This window comes from Sander lucioperca, chromosome 8 (assembly GCF_008315115.2).
Source record: "Sander lucioperca isolate FBNREF2018 chromosome 8, SLUC_FBN_1.2, whole genome shotgun sequence".
Lineage (NCBI taxonomy): Eukaryota > Metazoa > Chordata > Actinopteri > Perciformes > Percidae > Sander > Sander lucioperca.
Window position 1 is genome coordinate 37488203 of NC_050180.1, and position 25276 is coordinate 37513478.

General features: G+C 39.1%; 2 protein-coding genes across 5 annotated transcripts in view; one reads left to right on the forward strand and one right to left on the reverse strand.

Moving 5' to 3' along the window:
* The window catches only part of LOC116034742 (protein FAM124A), a 32438-nt gene extending 13331 nt beyond the window's left edge, over positions 1–19107 (reverse strand). For 2 of the 4 annotated variants that reach the window (XM_031277711.2, XM_031277647.2), the window contains exons 1-3: positions 18833–19096; positions 18092–18126; positions 13084–13115 (exon numbers count right to left, since the gene is read on the reverse strand). In XM_031277711.2, the coding sequence (XP_031133571.1) occupies positions 13084–13115; positions 18092–18096 (37 nt within the window). In that variant the 5' untranslated portion in view covers positions 18097–18126; positions 18833–19096. Of the gene's footprint in view, positions 1–13083; positions 13116–18091; positions 18127–18832 lie in introns of all 4 variants that reach the window. The other 2 variants (XM_031277572.2, XM_031277498.2) reach the window with 1 other exon arrangement.
* Positions 19108–20558: 1451 nt separating this feature from the next.
* On the forward strand, positions 20559–24342 carry tsn (translin). The gene is made up of 6 exons (XM_031277304.2): positions 20559–20763; positions 21486–21579; positions 21692–21788; positions 22406–22521; positions 22625–22704; positions 22923–24342. Exons 1-6 carry the CDS (start codon positions 20698–20700, stop codon positions 23151–23153), a joined length of 684 nt encoding a protein of 227 aa, XP_031133164.1. The 5' UTR covers positions 20559–20697; the 3' UTR covers positions 23154–24342.
* The last annotated feature ends 934 nt before the right edge of the window (positions 24343–25276 follow it).

Consider the following 25276-nt stretch of genomic DNA (forward strand, 5'->3'; position numbering starts at 1 on the left):
CACTCCCTGTCACTATGACAACAACATACTTATTTTGAGCTTAAGAAGATCATCAATATGTGAGGTCATCAGTTTGTCATCACATACTTAGAAACTTGAAAGCTAACGTTGCTTGAAAGTTTCTGCAGAGGAAATAAAATGTCTAACATGAGTGTATATATCCAAGCATTTGAACCCTAACTTTCTTGTTCATGATACTCTTTAGTAGCACTTTAGTTTAGTTTACAGATGCATTTGTCCCTTCAGCCTCCTCTTAAAATGCATTTGTCATTTAATTAGGTCACAGTAAATGCATACATAAAGTCTATTGTACGTCTTAATTTTATTTATGGCTTATTACCTTTTTGTTTCTGGAGTAAACTGTAAGATAACAGCCTTGTTTTTAATATACACTCAGTTTATAACAGTGTCCTAATGTACACCTGATGCAGTCTTAACAGTCCTGCAGTAAATCCTACATTGTTGTTTTTTTTAACAATTTTTTTGGGGGCATTTTAGGCCTTTATTTGATAGGATAGCTGAAGACTTGAAAGGGGAGAGAGAGGGGGGGAATGACATGCAGCAAAGGGCCGCAGGTCGGTATCGAACCCACCGCCACTGTGTCAAGTACTGAGCCTCTGTACATGGGGCGGATGTTCAACCAGGTGAGCTATCCAGGCGCCCCAATAAATCCTACTTTTGAAACTGTTTGAGTTAGTGATACTTTTGAAACTGAGTTGGTGATTCAATGGTCATTTTGGAGAATGTAGTTTTGTGGTGCTGTTGAACTGTACTGCATTATAGGTGGTGTTTCTGTTATTTTAGCCTTTCCAGTCCAGAGGCCTTTAGAACTTTGCCAGACCTTTTGCAAAGATGACTTTGTTTGTGGTTGATCTATCTCAGTGGATAAACCACCCAATAAATACATACATAAATAAAAACGTAAAGAAATCGGCAAATTTAAACATATTGGCAGATTTAAGTAATGCAGCTTTGGTCAATGACAGACGTACAGACGGCTGTGTAGTTTACTGTAACTTATCTGCTGTTTGGTTTAAATATTCAAAATTCTAAATTTTAAATTCAGTAGATTCACAGATCCGTCTGTCACAAATACAACAGGTATACACACAGGTGAAGAGTTGTATTTTATGGTACACTTAACTTTTTTGAAGAAACAACTCGCACATCCCAAAATTCTTCAGTGCAAGTGCGTTGGAAGGTAACTTGGAAACAAAGGGAACAAATCCCGCAATCTGCTCTCACTCACCGTTTATTTACAAAAAAACAATGTTTCGGTCAGGAGGGACCGAAACGTTGATGGTACACTTAACATAAAAGATACAACTCAATACCTTGTACATTCAAGCTGATGCTTTCCTTTAGCAATAAGGTTTAATGGGGAGCTGGCTCAGAGCAGAATACATTAGAGATTAAGTCACCCCAATCCTGTGAAGGGAATGAAGGGGGTTGGTGTGTGTAATGCTGTGGAGGAGTGTGTCTCTAAGCTCTTAATCCACTCGAGTCTTCAAACTGAAGCTGATGTTCTGACTTGACTATGAGCACACACGAGCATATGCACAACCATCCTCAACACACAAAATCAATTTGCAAATTTATAGAGGCGTGTCTTTTCTCATTCTCACAGACTTTTACCTCCACTCTGCGTTTTTGAGTTAACTGGCAACACATGCTCGCAGCCATACGCACGGATGATGACGTGAGATAAAACAACACGCCTTCTAGTGGCCCCTGCACATATGAGAGTGATTAGCACCGAAAACTCAACTAAGGCCTGTGTGTGTGTGTGTGTGTGTGTGTGTGTGTGTGTGTGTGTGTGTGTGTGTGTGTGTGTGTGTGTGTGTGTGTGTGTGTTCTGCAGTCGCAGCTTCAGCTAGCTTGGACCTCAGTGTAAGTCAAAACAACTGAATGAGGAAATTCAAGATGGGGGCCCCTTTTTGTCGTCTGGTAAAAGTACCAAGGGAATTAAAATTTGTAAAGTTTTGACTTTAATATTATTCTGCAAGTTCATTAAAACCTTTCATTATTTCAAAATGTAAAACACAGACGTTTTCCTTTGATTTAAATACCAACGTGATATCATGACTTAACGTAAACATATACGCCACTTTCCTAAAGCCAACTGGCGTGTTGTCTGTACGCATTTTGAGCTATCCGCGTGTATGTCTACGCTCTATACACCGGATGGCAGTCTGCAACGTCACAGCGTAAACATACACGCGACGTGGCACTTTCTAAAGCCACGTGGCGTGTTATCGGGAGGCTACGGTTGGGTTTAGGAAAAGAAGAACTGGTTGGGATTAGGAAAAGAAGAACCAACCTCCCTTCGTGGATTTTTGCCCTTTCATACTACTCGCTACGGCGTCAATTCACATGCAATCCCAAGGTAATGTAAGTCAATGGAGGCCAAACGGCCACGCTAAAAAACAAGTATGCGTCTTGATAACACGGCAATAATGGCATACGAATTGGCGTATCGTACATACGTCATGAGATCAGTCTGTAGATACACATTACTTTTGCTAACACTGACATATCAACATCTTTAAGTGGATATAGCAAACATTGCTTAACACGTTGCTTGTATGTCCACATCCAGCAGTCACGGAGCAACATTATCATTTATTTGGAGTTGTGTTTCTGGCGAATGTAAGTCCAATATTCTCTCTTTTAGCTCTGTTTTTGGATCCTACTAACTCTTGAGGGAAACATCTGTCTCATTATGTCTCTAAATGCTCCACTATGTTTACCAGCTAGTCGCCTGTCTGCTGTTTGGTGCTAAGCAGGTAGTGTACAGGAGAGCTGTAATCGGGCATTAAAAGTTCGGCCCGACAAGGCCTGAGCCCGACAGAATTCGGCCCGAGCCCGACAATTACATTTTGATTGACAGATTTTTAAAAGCCCGAACCCGTTTACAGCCCGACTGTACAAAAGACCGTCTATCAGCAGTGATTAGAGTGCATGTCGGAAAATAGCGCGGACACGCTCTTCACGCTGCGAGCGGGCACACGCACCACTCGGCGAAAAAGGGAGAGAAAGAAAAAAGAGACTGCGCCGCACGCACACAGCTCTTTTGTCTTCCGTCAAGAATGAGTAATTTATACATTTTTTAACATCATTTATTCATGACTAACGGAGGCTATAGGCCACATGGAAGTTGGAACAAAGAAATAAAATAAGTCCTCCAGAAGCCAGCCTCTGTTTCACCTCCTCAGCATCCATTTTCACGCTAATCGAAACGCTTCACCTGACCGCTCGTTTACTGCGCAACTCGGAGCGCAAGCCCGAGCCTGGCCCGAGCCCGTGTAACATGATAGAAATGAAGACCGAACCCGACCGAACCCGTCGGGTCCCGTCGGGTTCGGGCAAAGATCTTCAGCTCTAGCGTACAGTATGGTTTTGGAGCTTTATCACTGAAAACAGTGGCTGCTGCGGCCAATAACGCCGCCATGAGAGCGGTGAGAGTGAACCAAAACAGAAAAGTTGTGGATTGGACAGCTAAACAGTGAGCTGAAACTCCCTATACAGCTCTGTAGTGGGGAGTGAAGCTGCACATTCAGGTAACAATTCTTCGTAAGTTCATTGAGCAACCTCTTCCACAGTGTCACACTGTTTTCACATTTTCATTTGATACATGTGTGGTGTTTTAAAAAATATTGATTATCGCCATTTCAAAGGAAACATTCTATAATTTTCTTGTTGATAATAAATCCAATTAAAATACCAAAACCAACAACAAACTGCTCCTACTAACAAGTATTGTCTGTGTATCCAAAGCCTAATATATCTTATTCCTCTGTGCCACAGAGCTCCATTGTTGTCTAAAAACTGTTAAAAACACTATATTGAGCCACATCGTTGCCTTGGATGACATTTTTTGGTCACTGTCATGAACACACACAACATAGTTTGTTTTAAATCAATCCCACATTCACTGCACTGCTGCTGGAAATACCACAAAGCAACAATGCCTGAAATGGGCCAGTACTTACCAGTACTGAGTACTGGCACTTCTGATTCTGATTCTGACAAGTGCCCTTACTTCTAATTGTTATTAACAGTATTATAATAAGGCAGATATGTATGCCAAAAAAGGCTATATATCATGATATCTTGGGAAAAACCAAGATTCTACCTAAAATCACATCACAGCCTTATCCTTAACGCAGTTCTCAAATGACAGAGACTCTGTGAGAACGACGACAACCAAGTTTCACAGAGGATAAAAGCAATCAGATCAAAATGTGGAGCCGCTGTTTTCTGGCTTTAAACTGCTGCTGGTTTCAAATTTACAAATTAGATAGATTAGATACGACAGACTGTCTAAAGATTAGAAGGGGAGACTTAGTAAGGAGACCAAAGCCAGTCAACAGGGCTAGTCCAAGTTCATAAGTTCATACAAGCCATGTGACCTTCACTGTCCCAACAGACCTGAGAGAAGGCAGCTTAGCTTAGTAGAGGGACAAATAGCTGAAGAGGTGCTGATGCTGTGACACTATTTAACTCTATTTTCATCAATAGGAAACCTACCCAAACATGCCGTGCATTTAAAGGAACACGCCGTCTTATTGGGACTTTAGCTTATTCACCGTAACCCCCAGAGTTAGATAAGTCCATACATACCCTTCTCATCTCCGTGCGTGTTGTAAATCTTTCCGACGGCTCCACCAGTAGCTTAGCCTAGCACGGATCCTGAAGGTAATCGGTTCCAACTAGCCTACTGCTCTGAATAAGTGACAAAATAACGCCAACATGTTCCTATTTACATGTTGTGATTTGTATAGTCACAGGGTGTACAAATAACAAAGTCACATGAGACACAGCCATCTTCTAACCGTATACATACTGGGAACTATATTCTCAGAAAGGCGAAGCACTGCTACTTCTGCTACTTGGGCGGAGTGATGTGCTTGCAGCACCTGAGAAGCCCCGAGCAGAGAGTTCTTTTTTGGTGCAGGATCAATTGGAGGCACCCGGGTATTAAACATATTCACACACAGACCTGAGATCAGCAGCAATACCACAGTACCAACTAAGAAAATTGAAATTAGTCTGACTACAGTCCTGTAGTCTTGTTCGATTCCATGCAGTGAAAACCTCTATCTTCAACCTCATAGTCACTGTTGTTTTATTGTTTTCACTGTAAATGTGGTAGGAGAGCAGAGCCAAAACAACAAAACATATTTCACTGTGCAACTAATTACAGACTGTACTGAATGTGCACTCAGTGAGCACACACTCACTAATTCATTAAATTGAAGGGCCCACAACAAGGCTGACAAACAGCTGACTGAAGCGTATTTAGCTGCGATCACAGCCTCATAGTCCAAACCTCATTTTGGAGTACGCACATTTGGTAACACTTAATCCAGGCTGCCTCATGGCAGTGTGTGTGTGTGTGTGTGTGTGTGTGTGTGTGTGTGTATGTGTGTGTGTGTGTGTGAGTTGTTACGGGTGGTCCTTGATCCATCAGGTGCTATTCAAACTGACTGTGCTGAAAGTGCCTTGGCTGACATCGCTGCAAATGGTTTGGCGTGTAAATAGATACTCAGCACTGTCCTTCTAACAGAGACCAGTGTGTCATCTTCCCCAGTGTCTGAGTGTGAATGCAAGTCTGTGCTGATGAAAGGAAAAGAGGTAGCGAATGCTCAGACGTTACTTTAACCAATAAGGGTGTAATATACTATACACCAAACACAAAGACACAGAAATAAAGTGTGTGAGGCAGAACTAAAGCTGCACTGATATTAAAAAATACATATCATAGCGTATCTCTTCTTTCCAAACACAAGCACGTAGCTATAGTTGACTTGCGCCTCCTTAAAAAATGAAAAAGTAGAATTTTAATCAAAAGCACATGTACTAGTACAACCAAATATTTTAAACTTAAATTTAAAAAATGTAATGTGCTGAAATGTTTCAGGTCAGGGTCAAACTAAAATTAGCAAAAGTAAAACATAACAAAATATAAAAATGCAACCTAAAGCAACTCTCTGTCTTCTGGTGTCTATGTATATATCTGTCCTGCAGATAAATGAGTTTTGCACGCCTGCATGATGTTCAGCAGTTCTAAGTGCAACTTAAAAATACAGCAGAGCTTGAATTATTTTAAGGAAGAAAGTAAAACTTGACAGGCTCCTGCACTTTCACAAGTAAGTATTTAATCCACTGCCTGATATACAACAGTGTGGGTCGTGTACAAATGTTGAGAGAGTGGATTTTTTTTTAACTTGCATACACATGTGTTCCTGGTTCTGCTAATCTGCTGCCTGTCTGAGCCAGATAACAAGAGCAGGGCCACGGGAATTACTGGATGCACAGGCAGTCTGGACGAGCAAAGTCTTACAGTCTGCTGACGACTTACACTACCATAATAACTTTTTTGATGCTGTTGGTCAGTAGCAGGTCACGGTTTGCTACTGACCAACAGCATCACAGAGAACCAAGGACTGGACTAACCCCATTAGTGGTACTATTATGACCAGCAGTTTTTCAGCAATAGCCATTACATGTATTTACATTCTGTATACTTCTTTATACTGTATAGTGGTTTTCATTGCAATTGGCAGAGTCCGCCTTTTTTGTGTGACTCAAGTTGCTTACTAGAGCACAAAAGAGTCAATGTTACTGTTTGGAATTTGATCTAATTGATATCAGGCTCTCTGTTTACTGTTCACTCTCCCACAATCTATGTTTCAGAGCTGTGTAAATGCCTGCTAATGCAAACCAAAAAACAATTCCTACTGCTGCATGTTCACTTTAAGAGTGTTCAACTGGGAATGTACAAGGTGACTTTTATTGTGTGGAGCATCCACCGGAAATAAAGAGTATTTGTCCCCAAGGTTAATTCATTTTCAGCAGATTTTGTCAGCAGATAATTGTTTGTTTTTGCAAGCGTGAATGGAGTAAAGAACATATGCATATGTGTGTGTGTGTGTGTGTGTGTGTGTGTGTGTGTGTGTCTCAGCGAGCAGACATCTGCTGGTGACAGGCTGCAAATATAAACCCCTGACATCAACTTGTTACTCCCAGGCTTTTTTAGACTACTATCAATCCTGTCTAGACTCATTGAACTGCTCAATATGCTGATGCATATTTATTTTATTCACAGTTTTGAAATCTTCCTTTCATTCCTCATTTCTTTCTTAGAAAGATATATTTCCACAGTCTTTGTTTTGCTTCCCATTACCTGCAAACGTTGGATGAATCCTGAATAATTTTCATGTTTTCTTTTCATCTTTCATCGAAGTTTTTCTCTTTTCTCTCTCTGGCTATTGTCTCTCTCTTTCATGTGTCTACATCTGTGCATAATAAATACATCTACAGTAGATTTCTTTCAGATATTCAAGTGTGACAAATCATGCATCCTCTGTTATTATATTTGTATTTGCGTCTCTGCCTGGCGTCTTTGTGTTGTAACAGTCTGACCTATGCATAGTTTAAAACCTTCTTTTGGCCCAAAAACATTCATTACTCTGACAGCCGGCTTACATATATGTACACACACACATGCAGGAACCCATTGGTGGCAGGGTCACAGGTCACTCACGCTGAATGGACACTCATCTGCTGTGACCAATAGAAAGTGATGTTGTGTGATTAAGTGTTTGGGGTGGGGCTCAGTTGAAGCCTCTTGAATCAAAACCTATTTACCTTCTATTGAGCGATCAAAAGATGCTGCACACACCAGCTGCTGACAGCATAAAAGACAGATTACACTTAGCATTTTGTTTGCTGTTGCATGAAATTTAGCAATCACAATCTCCACTTATTAACACTCTCTAGCCTTTGCATTCATGAAACGTTTTAAAGAATACATATAAATTCAAGGTTTTAGCTACTTTTATTTCTAATGCAGAGGTGGCAGTGATACAATATGTTGTGTATATATATATATATAATTTGTCATTTGTTCCATTTTCCAGAATTGGCTTCAGTCTTCAACACGGCAAAAACTACACTGTTAAGTGAGATAATGTTTAATCTTAAACTACATTTTTAATCTAGCCGGATTTGTTCAGTGTATGAAACAGCTGCCTGTCTAAGACTAGACTTGTCCTGATAATGACTTTTATTTATTTTAGCTGTTTTATGCTTATATTTTGAATGTTTTTAGCAGTATGGCTCGGCCTACAAAAGCTTTAAATGAACAATGATGTTGTTTTTAAGAAGCAACTGTGAAATGCTTGACCCTCAACTCCACCAGTGGGGCTGCTCAGTTAACAGTAATAGACTCACTGTCATAAACAACTGGCAACTGACAATATTGACATAGTTTCAATTTCAAGCCATTTGAATTCCTCCAGTGTCTGTTGCATAGGACCTAAAGTAGAGTATAACCTCAGTCATACTGATGTTGGTGGTTTAACATGATATCAGTCTGTCTACAGTGGGGCTTATGGCTGGTCTAAGCTGAGGTCAAAGGTCAGGGGTTAAGACCACCTGTATAAACATGAGTACGCTCTCTACCAGAACCTAAATATACTTCTGTGGAGGCAGGAGACGAGGGAGACTGATGTTGCATGCACGTTTGCATATGAACTCCTCAGCGCACACGCCATGCATGAATACACACAGAGGACAAAAACAAGACAGCCACACACAGAGCTGAGACAGATGACTTCTCTATATCGTCCTTTCACATCTCTGGAAAATCATTCATCTGTCCCGTCCTTTCTGTTGTCATCATTAGTGTGGGCATCAGTTTGATGAATAAGCTGACGCTGCTATTTCACTTCTATCTGTGTGTAGGATGTGTTTCATAAACTAATTTTCTCAGTCTCACAGCAAGTATTGGACAAAGATCTTCCTGCGATTTTCAATAATTTCAGAGATCACTGTTGTCAACCCTGAGAGAATCCCTTACTAGCAGTTCAACATACCATACCCTTTACACATTTGAGGGGCCTTGTTATATGAAGTAAATGGACACATGCCAGCCAAACAGACAGAAGTATTTTCCATGTATTGGAATTGGTAAGTATTTTCTATATTATATTCCAATCATCCTTTGGATGACATTCAGTCGAAACATCTGAGTGATGCACAGGCATGGTGAGTTCCTAAAGCAAACAAAGTCACCAGCAATTCTGGTCCAGTAGTGTCTTTCTAATGTGGTCACACTTTTCCATATACTGTATTTAAAGTTCTTGTGTTTTCTGACTAGGGCTGAACGATTAATTGCATTTGCGATAATATCGCGATATGCTAAAATGCGATTTCCTAATCGCAAAGGCTGCGATTTGGTCACATGACTCGCGAGAGCAAATCAGTCTGCACTCTGCAGAGAAAGCATCAACTTAGCACGCTAACGCTACGCCATACCTTGAGCAGATTTCTGTCATTCAAACAACTCTGAGTTGTAGTTTAAAACTTGTACAGCCATTTTAATAAAATGAAGGGTTTTATTGGGGCTCGAGTCCATACATGCAGTTAATGAATACAGGCACACAGAACTCAAGGCTTGGTAGGTAACGATTAGCTCTGATTAGCGGTTAGCTCCAGTTAGCAGTTAGCTAGCTCCGTTGTAAAGATATGAGTGGAGGAGCTGCCACTGAGAGGGGTAACAATCAGACTAAATGTCAGATAAAAAAATCAGATAAATGACGTTCGGGGAGCTTTCACAGCAGCGTGGCCGTGGGGTTTCAACAGTTTTATTAGTACAGTTAATCCCACGGCAAGAACACCAGCAACTAGCTAACGTAACAATAGCCTCTCTGGAGGCAGCTCCTCTCTGTGCACTGTAAAAAAAAAAATACACTGTTTGTGTGTGTGTGTGTGTGTGTGTGTGTGTGTGTGTGTGTGTGTGTGTGTATATATATATATATATATATATATATATATATATATATATTAGGGCTGTCAATCGATTAAAAAAATTAATCTAATTAATTACATAGTCTGTGATTAATTAATCGAAATTAATCGCATACATAATTAACGGTGCCTGAACCGATACTTTTTAAGAAAGTAAAGAAAGAAAAGAAAACAAAGGGTACTAAACAACAGTTGGTGACATTAAAGAACGGCTTGTTTATTGCTAAGGCCATATGGTCAAAATTAAATGATTTCATAATAATGTATAACAATAACAATAACTTATTTATTATTATTATTTATTATTACTTATTATGTCCACCTCGGACATTTACAATAACTTCAAATGCACCACGAGACTGTAGTTTACCAGTTTCATTGAACGCACCATCTGTGTTGTTTCTCCGACGGCAGCTGTAGATTGTTACATCCCGGTGTTGAATCCTCTACAGTAAAACACAGTCAAACTTTACACCGTTTAGCGTTAGCTGTCACCGTGTTTAATCCAGCTACTAGCTAGCGGTAGGCTAACGTTAGCTGCTGTCGAGTATAGTGTTAACTAGCTAGCGGTAGGCTAACGTTAGCTGCTGTTGAGTATAGTGTTAACTAGCGTCACGTGCAGCGGTGTTTGTGTTGCCTATCGTCTGTTTCAGAGCATCAGAGAGAAGATTTTTACAAGTAAATGTTCCAATTAATGATCCAGGCAGCACATTCTCGTCTCCCTCCTTCATTTTACAGTCCAATGGTGGCTAGAACGGCTCCGGGTCAAACGTCAATATGGAATGAATTAATCTGCGTTATTTCTTTTAACGCGTTATTTTTCTCAGATTAATTAATCGAAATTAACGCGTTATTTTGACAGCCCTAATATATATATATATATATATATATATATATATATATAATTATTTAACTGTCTAGTGTGTAATTGTGTGTTCATACTATAAAATGATTTATTGTTTGTCTTTGTTGAATAATACAGAAGACAAAGAGCTTAAAAAAATAATCGAATCGCAATCACAATATTTGGGAAAAAACATCGCAATTAGATTATTTTCAAAAATCGTTCAGCCCTATTTCTGACAAAGTGCCTGTGCACGTTTTGTTCCCATCCTGACCTCCAGTGGAGACAGAGACAATAGTGGGCAGAAGATCATCTGAAACAGTAAAGACAAAGGAAACATGAGGGGAAAAGACCAAACCAAGACACTGCTGCATCACTGTGTGTGTGTGTGTGTGTGTGTGTGGTGGTCCTCTACTTCCTGATGTGTGGGTGTGGTGCCGATGGCATAACGCAGCTTCCTGTAGACCAGATTAATGGGCTAATATTGGATATAATCCTCCCATTGTGAAAGGCCCGGAGACCTGGCAATCAGACTGGGGAGAGGTCATGATCTTCACAATCATACACACATTCACACAAAACTACATACACATTCACACAAAACTGCACACACACACACACACACACACACACACACACACACACACACACACACACACACACACACACACACACACTGTATGTACAAAAGTACTCAGCAGCAAGTGGCGACCTCGTAGTTCAAGCACTGTTGCCACTTATAACAACAAACAATATTTAGTAGCTGATCTGTAACTCAATGTGTGTTTACGAAGACAATTTCACACACTTTCATCCATTTGAATGAAACTTTAAAAACAACTGAACAATAATAAAGAAAGTCCAACAATATCATATTGCATCCCTATATGTGACCAATATCATATTGTGGTATCAATACAAGCATCACAGAAGTTATCCCAAAAAGTTAAATGAAAATAAATCAAATGAAAGCCACCATAGATACGTTTGTCTATTTAAGTATAACTCCAGTTTATTACATATTACACTTGGGTCAATTCACTCGATATGATAATATTGTATTCATTTATCATATGAATGATCATATAAGTTATTTCTGAGATCTATAAATGCTGCAACATCTTTAAAAAGAGTATCAGATGATCAGATGGATTGTATACACGACAAGAGTTTATCCAGATTATCTAAATCACAATCCAGATTATTGGGCAAACAACTACAGAGTAAGTAGAGTAAGAAGTTAGTCTGTAAACTGTGATGGATAATAGTTTCACTGTTTGCCTTTGTTTTCTCTTCCAAATAACTTGACCAACCTGGAGATTTGTTTAACAACCTGTCTGACCGCCTGACTGCTCGTGTTTCTTGCCCAATCTTTTTAGCGATGTCGCTGCAAATTGTAGTAAATCGAAGTTATCCTAAGCATGTAACAAATTTCATGATTTGTAGAAATTGATTATGAGTGGCGCCCCACATTAATCTAAAAATGCCACTACAGAAATGCTTTGTACACCAAATATTGCATTGACTGCATGCAGATTTTATAGGTGTTTGCTTGTGCTTTTCATCATATTTTCCTGGGAAATGGTTGTGGGAATTGTGTATCTCAAGCAACTGTGTATGTATAAAGCTTAATCTGCGTTCACACCAAATCCGGTGTTGCGTCGATTAGTGAAGGACCGTGCGGGGGTGTGGGAGTGTCACTTAAATGGCCCATTTGTGTCTCCATTGTGTTTTGTCTGATTGCCGGTTACGTGAGTGGCCATTGCAGCGTGATGTTGGGTGATGTTTCTCCAAAAGATAATTGTGTTTCAACTTTTCCCTGCAGGGCCTCTGCGTATTATTTCAGCATCCCTTGCGGTCCCCACCGCAGCAGCCCAAACGCAAGACCAATGGCTTGAATGTAACAGACGTTCATTAATATCAAAAAGTTATGCACTAAAGCTTTAACTAATACAAATAAGGTGAAAATATTATTATTTTATTTTTTATTTTTAACAGCACACTAAGAAGAAGTTTTGTTTGTACCAATCATGTGAAATGAACATGCTTCCCAAAGCTTTATTTTTATTTATTTTCAATTTCCCCATCAAGACAAATGTTTATTTAATTGATTGCATGATTGCCAACCATTTACTATATCCAATGTGCAAAATGTCTCTAGCATGTACCATCACAGTAAATGTATGCTAAGGTGGAAGTAGGAAGAAAACAACAATCATTCGAGCAATTTGTTCTTACCATAACAACGAATCCTCCCTAAAACGTGCTGTAGGCCATACGGACCACTAAACACACAAACACAATCCTCCCCAGTGAGTGGATTTATTTTGTCAGTGTGTATTAGGGAGATAAAGTCCTGGGACTGAGCTGTGTGTGTTTGAGTCACTGCTAACAATGCTTTATGTCACCATTAGTTTACTTACTGCTGGTTGAGGACAAGGGACTGTAATCAGACCTGCAGAGGACGACAGAAAAGAGAAGGGGGGAAAAAGAGCGAGAGAGGCAATGTGGACAGGGAGCAAGAGAGAAAATGAGGACATGAAACAGAGAGAGGAGACAGGAGTTTATATTACAGTATGAAGTACAATCCACATGATTTACAGGATGACACACTCCTATTTCAAATAAAGTGCTGACAGCTGGCTAAACAGGAGAAGTCTAACTGGAAAGGTCACCAAAATGCACATAGACATTTCATAGTGGTTTTCGAGTATTTCTGTTATGCTCCTGTACTTACTGCATTCCACTATTTTCCAGAGGGAAATCTGGTTGTTTTTACGTTTTAACATTTATTGGACAGCCGTAATTACTAGTTAATTTGAAGATTAAGATTCATAATTCCATACTTCTTCTAAAATATGATCGTTGGGCATCATTAAAGAATAAACTGCTCAATAGTGTATAAAGTAGTTAGAATTAGCCCCATTCCACTGCTGCTTACACATTCATGCTTATAAATTTAATGACGACTTGATAAGTCCTTCATTACAATTAATAATCCAACAATATAATATATATATAATGATATGATATGCAATAATGAGTAGGCTACCTTTTCTTTTGATACATGTGTCAAAGTACTTAGGTGTTATCAGAAAATGTTGAATGCAGGACATTCACTTGTAATGGATTATTACATCAGTATTGATGCTTTTACTTAAAGGAACAGTTCAACATTTTTGAAAAGACAACAAGAGTTAGATGAGAAGATCGGCATCAATCTCATGTGTTATGTGTGGTTATGCTGCATAATAACCACAGATCATATCAAAGATCCTCTATACTAAACCGTGTCAGATCATATTAAGCAGAGGTAACTATAGATGTTAATGCTGCGTTCCAGGCAACCTGTAACTCGTGTTTTCACAACCTTCTACCCGTGAAAGTGCCCTGGAACGGCAGTCAAACCCTAAGTTACTACTCGTGAACTCATACCAGATAGTTGTACTCTCAGTTACAGTTTTGACGTCACACACATAAACAACAATGTCAACCCCTGTTGATGCTGGGACAACCTCTAGCTCACCCTTTGACTGATGGCTTCTGGTCAGTGAGGAAGATAACTATTTTCTGAGTGAAACTTCCTACACAGTACAATACATTGACACATTGTAATGTTGTATGTGTATATTTTTTGGAGCAAATGTAATGGATACATTGTTCTAAGGACTATACTGTTATAAAGGAAACAACATATTTATATGAACATAATCAGGTATGTATAAAGGAATGTATTTAGTAGTGATAAGTAACCGAACGTTTTGTATTTGTTATCTTTCTTTGCATTATAAAGCCATAGTGCATAGTTTCTGTCTCCCCCATGAGGAATTCAAGTAATGACAACAAAACTGTTGGCGCATCCACATGATACAAGCCTTCTGTGATCGCACACCACCCCCACCATTAGCTTTGTATCAACTCATTTGGCAATGGCTTGAATGTAACGGACGTTCATTAATATCAAAAAGTTACGCACTAAAGCTTTAACTTAAAATGCTTATTTTAGACAACATGACTCCAGAAAAAAAAAAAGTTTACTAATGATTTTTAGTAATGACTACTAATGTGAACTTGATTTGTCTACTGCATCAACTTACAGCTCTGTGTTACTGCAGCTTGACTGTTAAGTTTCACCTTGTGTAAAAACTTAGATGGTTTAAGGCATTTCCCTTAAGGATTTCCCTGCAAATTTCTAGTAAAGTCAACTAATTCGGGATAACAGTGTAGGGAAGCAAAATTATATTTCTGCTAATCTGATCTCCTAGGATTACAGAACACATTCTGGCATTTCGTGTAATTACACAAATATCTGTGATTTTAAACATACAAGAAGCATACATGCCCACATACAAGACTGATTGAGGAGCTAGCCTGCATCCCACATAATTCCCTGAGCTGTCTGTGAAACCTCAGCTCACATGTATACCACAGAACCTGAGATTGTTAGTCCCACGGGAGTCAGCTGACAACCAGTGAAAACACACACACACACACACACACACACACACACACACCGTCTGACTCCATCCCTAAACTAATAAAGCCTCTGGAGCTACAGGACAGCAGGAAGCAGAGGAACATGTCTGTTTCCTGCAGCAGGAGGTTATCAATCTAACTAACAGGAGCATTAGTGGTGTAGAGAAAGTAATGGATGGGAAGTAGTAGAGGTGAGCAGAGAAAGGTAAGAAGAAAAGATGATGGGGTACTGCAGAGGGGAAAATGTTGGCGTAGGGAGCGAAAGAAAAGATAAATATACAGAGCAGATTATAAATGACCAGAAGGTTCCTCCAAAAAGGACACAGAGTGAAACTCACAGACGTGTCCCTGCGTGCACAGAAAAAAATGACAATGTGGAAAAAATACTTTTTTAAGTGTATGACTCTTTGGGGCAGAGTTGGATGTAGTAGTGTGTGCAGTTACAGATCTGTTTTGATGGCTCCCTTGGGTGTGTGTATTTGGCAGGACTCCCCCAGTTAGCATCTCGGCTGGAGTTCCCAGTCTGGCCACGCTGCCTTGCTTCATCTCCGTCCAAAGACAATAAACTCCAAGTGAAGTGAAGACAGGCAGCAGTGCGGTCATGCACACTGGGTTTGACTGCAGAGTGACCTGATGGGCTCTTAAAGGTCCCATGGCATGAAAATGTCACTTCATGAGGTTTTTTAACATTAATATGAGTTCCCCCAGCCTACCTATGGTCCCCCAGTGGCTAGAAATGGCGATAGTTGTAAACCGAGCCCTGGGTATCCTGCTCTGCCTTTGAGAAAATGAAAGCTCAGATGGGCCGATCTGGAATCTTCCTCCTTATGAGGTCATAAGGAGCAAGGTTACCTCCCCTTTCTCTGCTTTGCCCGCCCAGAGAATTTGGCCCGCCCATGAGAAAGAGAGAGACATCATGGCTTGCAAACAAGCAAAGTGGCAGTTGACAGACAGAGAAATGGCACATACTAAGGAAAGCTCATTGTGGGACTGGCTCTAGTGGCTGTAATTCTGAACCAAGGATGAATTTCGGGAAAGAGATTTCAGATACAGTATTTGGGGACCACTAAGGCCTATATAAAAGCATCCAAAAATCAGCATGTCATAGCACCTTTAAGTCTAAAGGGCTTGTTTGAACAGATTCAGTTGTCTCTTATTTGATTAGGGTGGGGATGTAGGGAGTGAGGGAGAAGAAAACAGAAAGACAGAAAGATGAAGAGCATGAATAAAGCTAGAAAGACACAGAACATTAAAGCAATAAATCCTCACGTCTGAACTGTGACTCGTGAGCATTTTATGGCCTGGTTATGTTTGGGAAAGATTTTTTTGTCATGGTTTAAATAAACCAATGCTGACTGATGGTAGGATATGGAATGTGAACAACAGTTCCCCTTATTGAAATAATGCCTAACCGTTCAACGTCCTCCATAAAACTATAACACTGTCATGCTACTTCCATCGGGACATCATTATTATTCACACAACCACATGTCAGGAAAACCTAACGCTGCATTTATTTATTTTTTGACACTTGAGGGCAGCAGAACAAGCTAAAAACACAACATTAATGTATATTTTATTATTATATATTTCTATTTTTTAAGAACATGTTAGCATACAGTTGCCAATTTATATCTGGTGGACATTAACATTCATTTGGAATGTTTCACTCTCCTTTCAACTCTGGTCTCTACCATCTCCTGAGAAAAAAATCGGTCTCTTATGTACTTATGTATGTTCACCAGCTAGTTTCCAACTTTGTCTGGCTGCTGTTTGGTGCTAGGCAGAGCGTACAGTGGGTTTAGCACAGTTTGTTTGCTTAAAACAGCTGCCTGCTGTGATGTAGCTGGAAATGAGGTTGATGAGACTGAACCAAACATTTAATGTCCTGTAAAACCAAAACAATGAGCTAAAAGACACTAAAACAGAGCTGCAGAGTGTATTAGGGCAGGCCGACTGAGACTTTAATTATAAGGAAGTGTATAATTGTTTACTTATGTTAAAGTACAATAAGGTCTCTATGAAGTCTGTGACTTGGGACTGAAGGGGAAATGCAGAGACAGTCTGAAGTGAAGAGAATAATTAAAAACAGTGGATGTGGGAGCTGAACAGGAAGTGGAATGAGGCAGGAGAGGTGGAGGATGTGACCTGATAGAGGGCTCTCTGGTTATCAGCTGGACGCTCCATGATTTTCCTTTTACATCAGCACTTTATACAGAGCTCTCTGCTGCTAAGTTTTCCCATGAAACACGTTCTCTCTCACACACATAATGTTGTTAGGTTCCAGTTCAGCTAATGAAATAGCATGAACGCAGGTGACTCCGGGATGTACTGATGTCAGATGACTTTTCGAGCTTCCTTACTTTCAATATAAGAGTAAAGAGAACAATGGAGGCCTGCTATTCTTGTCGTTTTCAACTTTTAACATCAACCTTGCCCAGGGACAACAGAGGAAAAATGTGATTTTTGGCTGAATCTGGCACATTTACACCATAAGGAAGCCAATTAATAAGCATTTTTTCTTGATAAATAAATTATATTTTAGTTAGTATTAGAGATATAGGGGCCCTAAGACTGCACAGGCTACAATTTTTAAGCCTGAAAAATCTCATAACTAGAGAAGAGCTAAGAGGCTGGGTAATAATCGGAGCATCTCTTGATATTAATAGCTGACGTCATGTTATATTTACTTAAATACTCAAAAACATGTTAAAAAGATAACTGTATCACGTTTTTATTTTATGGATCAAATAAGATCCTATACGTGTCAAAACACACTATGTTATAGAGTATGTGTATGTATTTAAGATTGAATGCTATAACAGATCTGAGTCATTCAGATTTTTGATGATGACTTCAAGGGGTATGGGTTATGTAGGATCTGCCTCTAAAACACACACACAAACACAGATCCTTCACTACAACAACACCACATCCAGCAGTAGACAGACATACCGCATGAGAAACTGAAGCACATCTTTGTCTAATGGCTGAAAACAGAGAGAAGAATACATTCATTTAACTTTCTGTTGTCAAAACATTCTTGAACAACAACAATGTGGCTGTACTCATTAACAACTAAGTTGTTAAGACTTAACTTTCTACTAAAGAATTAGGATCACACCTCCTTCATATGCCCTCATCAGTTGTTTAATCAAGTATTGGCACAGGGGTGCAATCCAGGAATATCAGCATAAATAAATAATAGGCTAAGTATAGCCTACACACGATAACAAGATTTTGGACCTGCAATGATTGACTACTGATCAATAACCCTAGATGTCTACTGTCACTTTATCAGATTCCTAAAATATATTTACATTAGGCTACGTTCCGTTTCTGTTTTGTTCGATTATACCCGGTTTCGCTGCTGAGATTGGTAACACGCCGAACTCCATTTAAAATTGTGTCGATTTAATGTTGTCTTGCTTATATGATAACATATAGCTCTGGTAACATATTTTCTCACCGTTAACATGTAACTCGCTTTAATTCGGCATATCGTTACATTTACACACTTTCTAATACATATATGCTCAAGACAGGATTTGTGTCTGGTTTTCCACAAAAAAGTTAAATTACCTTTTAAAATGATTGCTAAATTATTTAAATAGAACGTACTCCTACTCCCTCATTAAAAAAAAAATATGATATTCAGGATCAGTCATATCTCAGTATGATTTCTGCTTCACTCACCCTCCAGTCTCGGCTCCTGAATCCACGCAGTCATCTTCTGCTGAGGTTTTCTCCATCTCAAAGGGTCGGCTGAACAGCAGTTAGCGGCATTGTTTCAAAGTCCCAAGGTAACGAATAAGACAGGGGCATTTAAAAACACGGTACGGTTTAGATAAGACAGTTACATGAACGAGCAGGGAGTCTGAATGAGCCGGTTTCTAACTCCTGACATGCAATAACAAGCTGTCTGGTTTACTAGTTGGAGCAACAGGCGACTGACTCCGTTCTCTGCGTCAGCTGCGCTCTGTGGTGATGCCTTCTAGAGCAGTCGGAAATCTGACTACTAAAAGTGGCGCGCACATGCGCGAGAGTGGTAGGCCTAAATCAGAATGTGGGAGGTTGATTTTTATTTTAAAATAATAATAAAAAAGACTCAGTCAATACATATTTTTTAATAATGAGATGGGTCAAAATGTTAAATAAAAACATATGATATAGTCAGATATAGTTTTTTTTTTATATATATATATATATTTGTTAATAATTGATTGACTTGCCTTATGTATTTTTAGTTTTTTTAGTTTAGTTTAGTTTTTACTTATGTTAAGTATTTTTTATTTTTGTTCTTTTAAAATGAAATCTTAAAAAAAAATTGTGTCCGAAAAGCTTCATAGTGATCAGACGTTTAGATGACAGATATATTTATTGTATTAGAGCCAAAGGATAGCCTAGCATACTAGTAAGAATAAAAATGGTTACCCTTAAGTGTAGATAAATTAAAAAAAAATAATAATTATAAAACAAAAACAACGAAGTGATATTTGTGTTATTTTCTAGTAGTAGCCTATATTTCATTCTTACTAGAAAAAGAGCTTTAGGGATAGTGACTAACCAATGAGTTTGCCAAATGTTTCTTTTCCAACTGTTATAAAAAAGCTCCCAGTATTCATGAGATGGGGCTAGTTTAGTGCGACTGTTTTGCGTTGGATGTTGCGTTTTTCGAGCAGCACGTGAAGGTAACATTAACAAGTGTGCTACTTTGGCTCCATCAACAGGGTGAATGAGGTAATGCAGCATGTATTCCACCAGAACTTAAACCAGGCAGGCCAAGCAGTCATCAAATATCTAAACGGCAAACAATGCGTGTTGTATAAACTATGGCTTCCTAATCATTGGCTTATTAAATTAGATTATTATTCTACCTTTGTACAACACAAAAAAAAAAATATACTATGTAAATTAGCAGTCTTATAATGCCATGAAAAGTGTGTTACTTTGTTTAGATTACAGCTTGTGTACAATTGTGTGCTGCAAGTGTACAAACAAGTGATAGAAATAAAAAAATTATGAATGAACACAATGGATGAAATTATATTGATGGTATGTTATAGAGCTAATAGACTAAAATAATATACTGTAGCCTAACGATGTCTTTGTAAACATTCCTTAGAAGATAAATTAAGAATCCCCTTTGTTATTTTTATTACAGTTGGAGTGTTGAAGAAGAGAAAATGGCATTATTATTCATTATAATGTATTATTATAATTATAATTATAATTATAATTATAATTATAATTATAATTATAATTATAATTATTATTATTATTATTATAATAATAATAATAATTATTATTATTATAATTATTATTATCATCATCATCACCATCATTACTATTGTTATTATTATTATTATTATACTTTTTTTTGCAGAAAATATGGAGAGACAACGACATGACATTGGAAATCATGACATCATCTCCCCGCGCCACACAAAGCGCGCAGGCAGAGGTGGCGTGCACGTTGATGTTTTTATGAATTAGCTTAGCTAGCTGCAAGACGGATCATCATTATCATCATCGTCCGGATAGCTTGACTCAAATCAAAAATGTCTGTCACCGAGATGTTCAATTATATCCAGGGCTTTCTGAGCGCCGACCAGGACGTCAGAGAGGTATGAATGGACAGCCCGCTGCAAAGCTGCACACAATATTAGCTCTCAGAGACAGTTAGCTAGCGGACAACCGGAGCCAAATCATGTCAACACACATAATATATTTTTACCCCAGAAACCGCACTATAATAACAGAAGTCTTGTTTATTAGCCAACAGCGCCTCCAATGATTGAATACGATAACTAGCTAGCCGTCTAACGTTATTTTATACAGGTTGATAAAATAGGTGTGTCACTTTTCCTAAAATATAAATTACATTAACGTTACGCTCTGCTGCCTGTCATATTTTGTTCCACGTGCTTTAAATTGCGCCCGGTTTCTCCGAGAATGGTAACACGCAACTTCATCTAAAATATGGTCGATTTAATTCTGCTCCTTATCTGACAAGTAAAGATGTAGCTCTTTATCATGTTTTTTTTTTTTTTTTTTTTTACTGTTAACGTAACGTTATGGCATTATTACTCGCTTTAAATCGGCCCATGAAAGTACACAATGTTTTGTTAATTAAAAATACGAAGTGGGCCTAATTTAAAAGAATAGCATTGCATTGACATGATTTGGACTTTATAGAAAAGGCGTCAATGGTCCATTACAAGTGGGGTTTCTATTGTTGACCTGACCCGTTAGGGGAGTTGGGTAGGTATCTGGTAATAGAAAAGACGTTATATTGGATTAAGACAAAGGGGGAAAAAAAACACTTGTACTTGGACTTTGTTTGTAGGATATCCGTAAGGTGGTCCAGACACTGGAGCAGACTGCCAGAGAAATACTAACCGTACTCCAAAGTGTCCACCAACCATCTGGATTCAAAGAAAGTGAGCAATTCACACAGTATACACTGTTTAGACTGGCACTGATGGAATGATGTTTGCCTCTCCAATTTAGACTTGTCAATTTTAAAATTAATCTTTTTTTTTCTCCTTTTAGTTCCCAGTAAATGTGCAAAGGCACGGGAGTTGTTCTGCACAGTCAGGACACAAATTTGCAACCTCAAAACAAAATTTCCTGCGGAGCAGTATTACAGGTAGGAGCCACTTTAACAAAAGTTGCAGTTGGCAGATTCCTACACAATCTGGGCTGTGGTCACAACATCTACATCTTATAACTTATTCCCTGTTATATACAGTTCTTAACGTATATTATTTCTTTTCTTGTTTGTCAAGCAATTCTATTATGTTTACATTCTTGTTTTTTCATAGTCATAGTTAATAATTAATAATAAGCTATTGCACTGTTCAATCCCTGCACTGTTCACTTTTGCACTACCACCAGTGCACACAGTCTACCATAGCACCTTTTAACTCTTTACTTTTCTGTGAGTGATTTTTATGTATGTGAAATATATGTGTCTATGTGTGTTTGTTGTGTTATGGTTGTCTAAGCTACTGGATGCCTACATTTTCCCTCAGGATGAAAAAACTATCTAAAGTATCTATCAATCGATTGATCAATCGATCGATGATTGATTGGAAGGGTTGTCGTCCGAAAATTAACTTTATAGTTCATTCATACAAAGTTAATCTGTAGAAATGTGTATATGTATCTACCCAGAACTCCCTGGAAAGCAGATACTGTGTGGATTATTGTGGCCAAGTGAAGTGTTTTAGCTCTCATTCTCTGACCTGTTTGATCCTGCTTTAGGTTCCATGAACACTGGCGGTTTGTGCTGCAGCGCCTGGTTTTTTTAGCAGCCTTTGTTGTCTACCTGGAGAATGAAACTCTTGTGATTCGGGAGGAAGTGGCCAAGATACTCGGCAGTAGGTATCAGTTAATGTGTTGGTGTGTAACTGTTACCAAGGAATGCAACTTTACTCTTTTTTTTTTTTTTTCTTCTTTTTTTCTGCCCTCTTCACCCTACAGTTGAGGTGGTGCGAGAGAAAGGCTTTCACCTGGATGTAGAGGACTACCTGGCAGGTGTGCTGATCATGGCCAGTGAACTGGTAAGTCTATTGTTTGCTATCGTGTTACATCAAGAATATACTAAGGCAGACAGAAGGACACATTAGGGTTCCCCTGTGGCCTGGAGTTCTTCATGGGCCCCTATACGCTGTGCAATTTTGGGACTTAGCAGATTAAAGTTGGCAGTCATGAGAGAAACTTTAATTTGACTGCTGCTGTGACATAAGTCATAAATTTGTGCTGTTGTTTGTTCCTCCAGTCGCGGTTGGCGGTAAACAGCGTCACAGCAGGAGACTACACCCGGCCGCTCCGCATCTCCAACTTCATCAACGAGCTGGACTCTGGCTTCCGCCTGCTCAACCTGAAGAATGACCCGCTGCGGAAGCGTTACGACGGCCTCAAGTACGACGTGAAGAAGATCGAGGAGGTGGTTTACGACCTCTCCATCCGCGGGCTGGCCAAGGAGGGCGAGACTGTCGGGGACAAGTAGAGCGCGGAGGCTGCTGCGCCTTACCCCGTCTGGAAGGCAAGACCCAGGGATCTACCTGAGGCTCCAGCAGCTGAGGACAGCGTGTGCAAGTGTGCGCGCGGGTATGAGTGTGTGTTTGTGCGAATGCATGCATGAGAGGTGCTTTAGATGGATGGCAGCGTGCCAGAAGGGGGGGGACAGAGACGTTGGCAGAGTTTGACACCCTCGTTCAAAACCGAAGGTTCAGTTTGTGGAAATCTGTGTTCTCGGCTTCATCTTATTCATCATTATTGTTTCACTGAGTCGGTTTTGCAACTGTTCCGTCTAATTTGCAACAGTCAACATGTTGTTATTATAAAATTACATTATATTGATGTTTAATTGGAGAAGTTGGGCGGAGATCGCTCAGAGTGGAGTGTTCCAGCCGCACACAGCTTCTGTTTTTTCTGGCTGTTTGTGTGTATTTGCAAAAAAAAAAGTGAAATGTGTTCACCAGATACACCTGGTTGTATTTCTTAAGACTCAACGTGTTATTGCACCCAAACAGATCCAGGAGCCTCATTTATAAAGGAAATGGTTGACGCAAAATGATTGAACAACCAAATACATTTTACAGCATTCTTACCAGATGAGAGAAGAAAAGCCTCTGTTTGGATTTTGATCATTATCCCCTAACCTGCATATACCTAGTTTTTATTTTTTATAAATGAGGCTTCAGGAGCGGTAGAGCCAAAGAAATGGAAAAAAAAATGCACTTCACGTGGTATAAAGCTACTCTACAATTCCTTTTTTTCATGTAATTTTTTTTCAACAGCAAGGAAACCTTGCAGAGCAGTGCCAATGAATACAGTATGTCTGGGACATTTTAATGTTTGTCGGGTGATTAAGCTTTCTCTGGAAATCCATGAGCGTACACGAAATAGTCAGAATATCATGTTCTGCATGTGATATGTTTTCCTTTTTTTCTACTTACAAACACGTCTTGACGGTTTCTTTCTATTGTTGGCATCCATGCTTCTTTTTTGCTTCTAGGCTGTAGTGGAGCTGGGTTGTATGTTCTAGAAAAAAACAAACACGTTCACTCTTTCCATCCTGTGCTTTTTGTTTGCTGGAGTGATAAGTGCATTTCACTTGTACCGTATGTATTCCTGTCTTTGAATCAGTTGTCTTTAAAGATGCTTAAAATTACTGTAAATATATTTCTACACTCGACCTTTCCAGCTTCATCAGACTTTACAAATGAGCATTTTGCACAGAAAAATACAACAAGCAAGGTCGTGTTTAAAATCTTTTAATATAATTCACAATATATTACATTGGGGAAATAATACATCAGGTCTTTAAAATGCAAATGAGGAAACAAAAGAAACTATTTTCAGCAGGCTTTGTTTTTCGTTTTCTTTTTTCATTTTGAAAGGGTTCATCTGAAATGGCATCCTCCGACAGCACAGGAGTATTGGTGTGGAGTTGAGCAGCCCTGCTCTCCAAAACAGTGATTTGCTACCTTTATTAGTGCTACTTCATAGCAAACATAAAACAGTATCCGTCTTAAATAATGGTTTTGGTTTGATGACTGCGTTGTCTCGACCTGCTGAAATCAGCTTTGGTCAACTAGGTTCCTTCTGGTATGAAGAATTGTAAATAAACAAGACTGGGTAACATGTTTTACCAGTCGTTATACTGGAAAACATTTTATTACTGAATAATAAAGTGCATTAAAGAAAATAAAGCCTTCATAAATAAAAACACGCAAAAATAAGAGAGGATCAGGTTATCACATGAGCAGCCAGGGACTGTCAGAGGAATAATTACATGCCTGTAAATTGGTCTCAAGTGCCGACAGAGGGCAGTCTAGTCTGTCTGTCAGATCAATGCTACTGTGACAGGTTGCAAATATTTCAGTATGTTTTAGCGTAACAGTAATGACATACCAAGGCACAACAGCTCATCGCTAGGTCACATAACAAAGGTAAAACTGTCATGACGAGATGGTTGAGTCAGGTAAACAGGGTTTTCCAACCTTTATCCCAAAATTGCCATGTCCCCAGCAGTCGGAGAGATTTCATGTAATCATGGCAACTTAAAAATAAAACATATCTTTGCTTTATAGGGTAATGGGAAGAGGGTGGGATTATATAGGAATA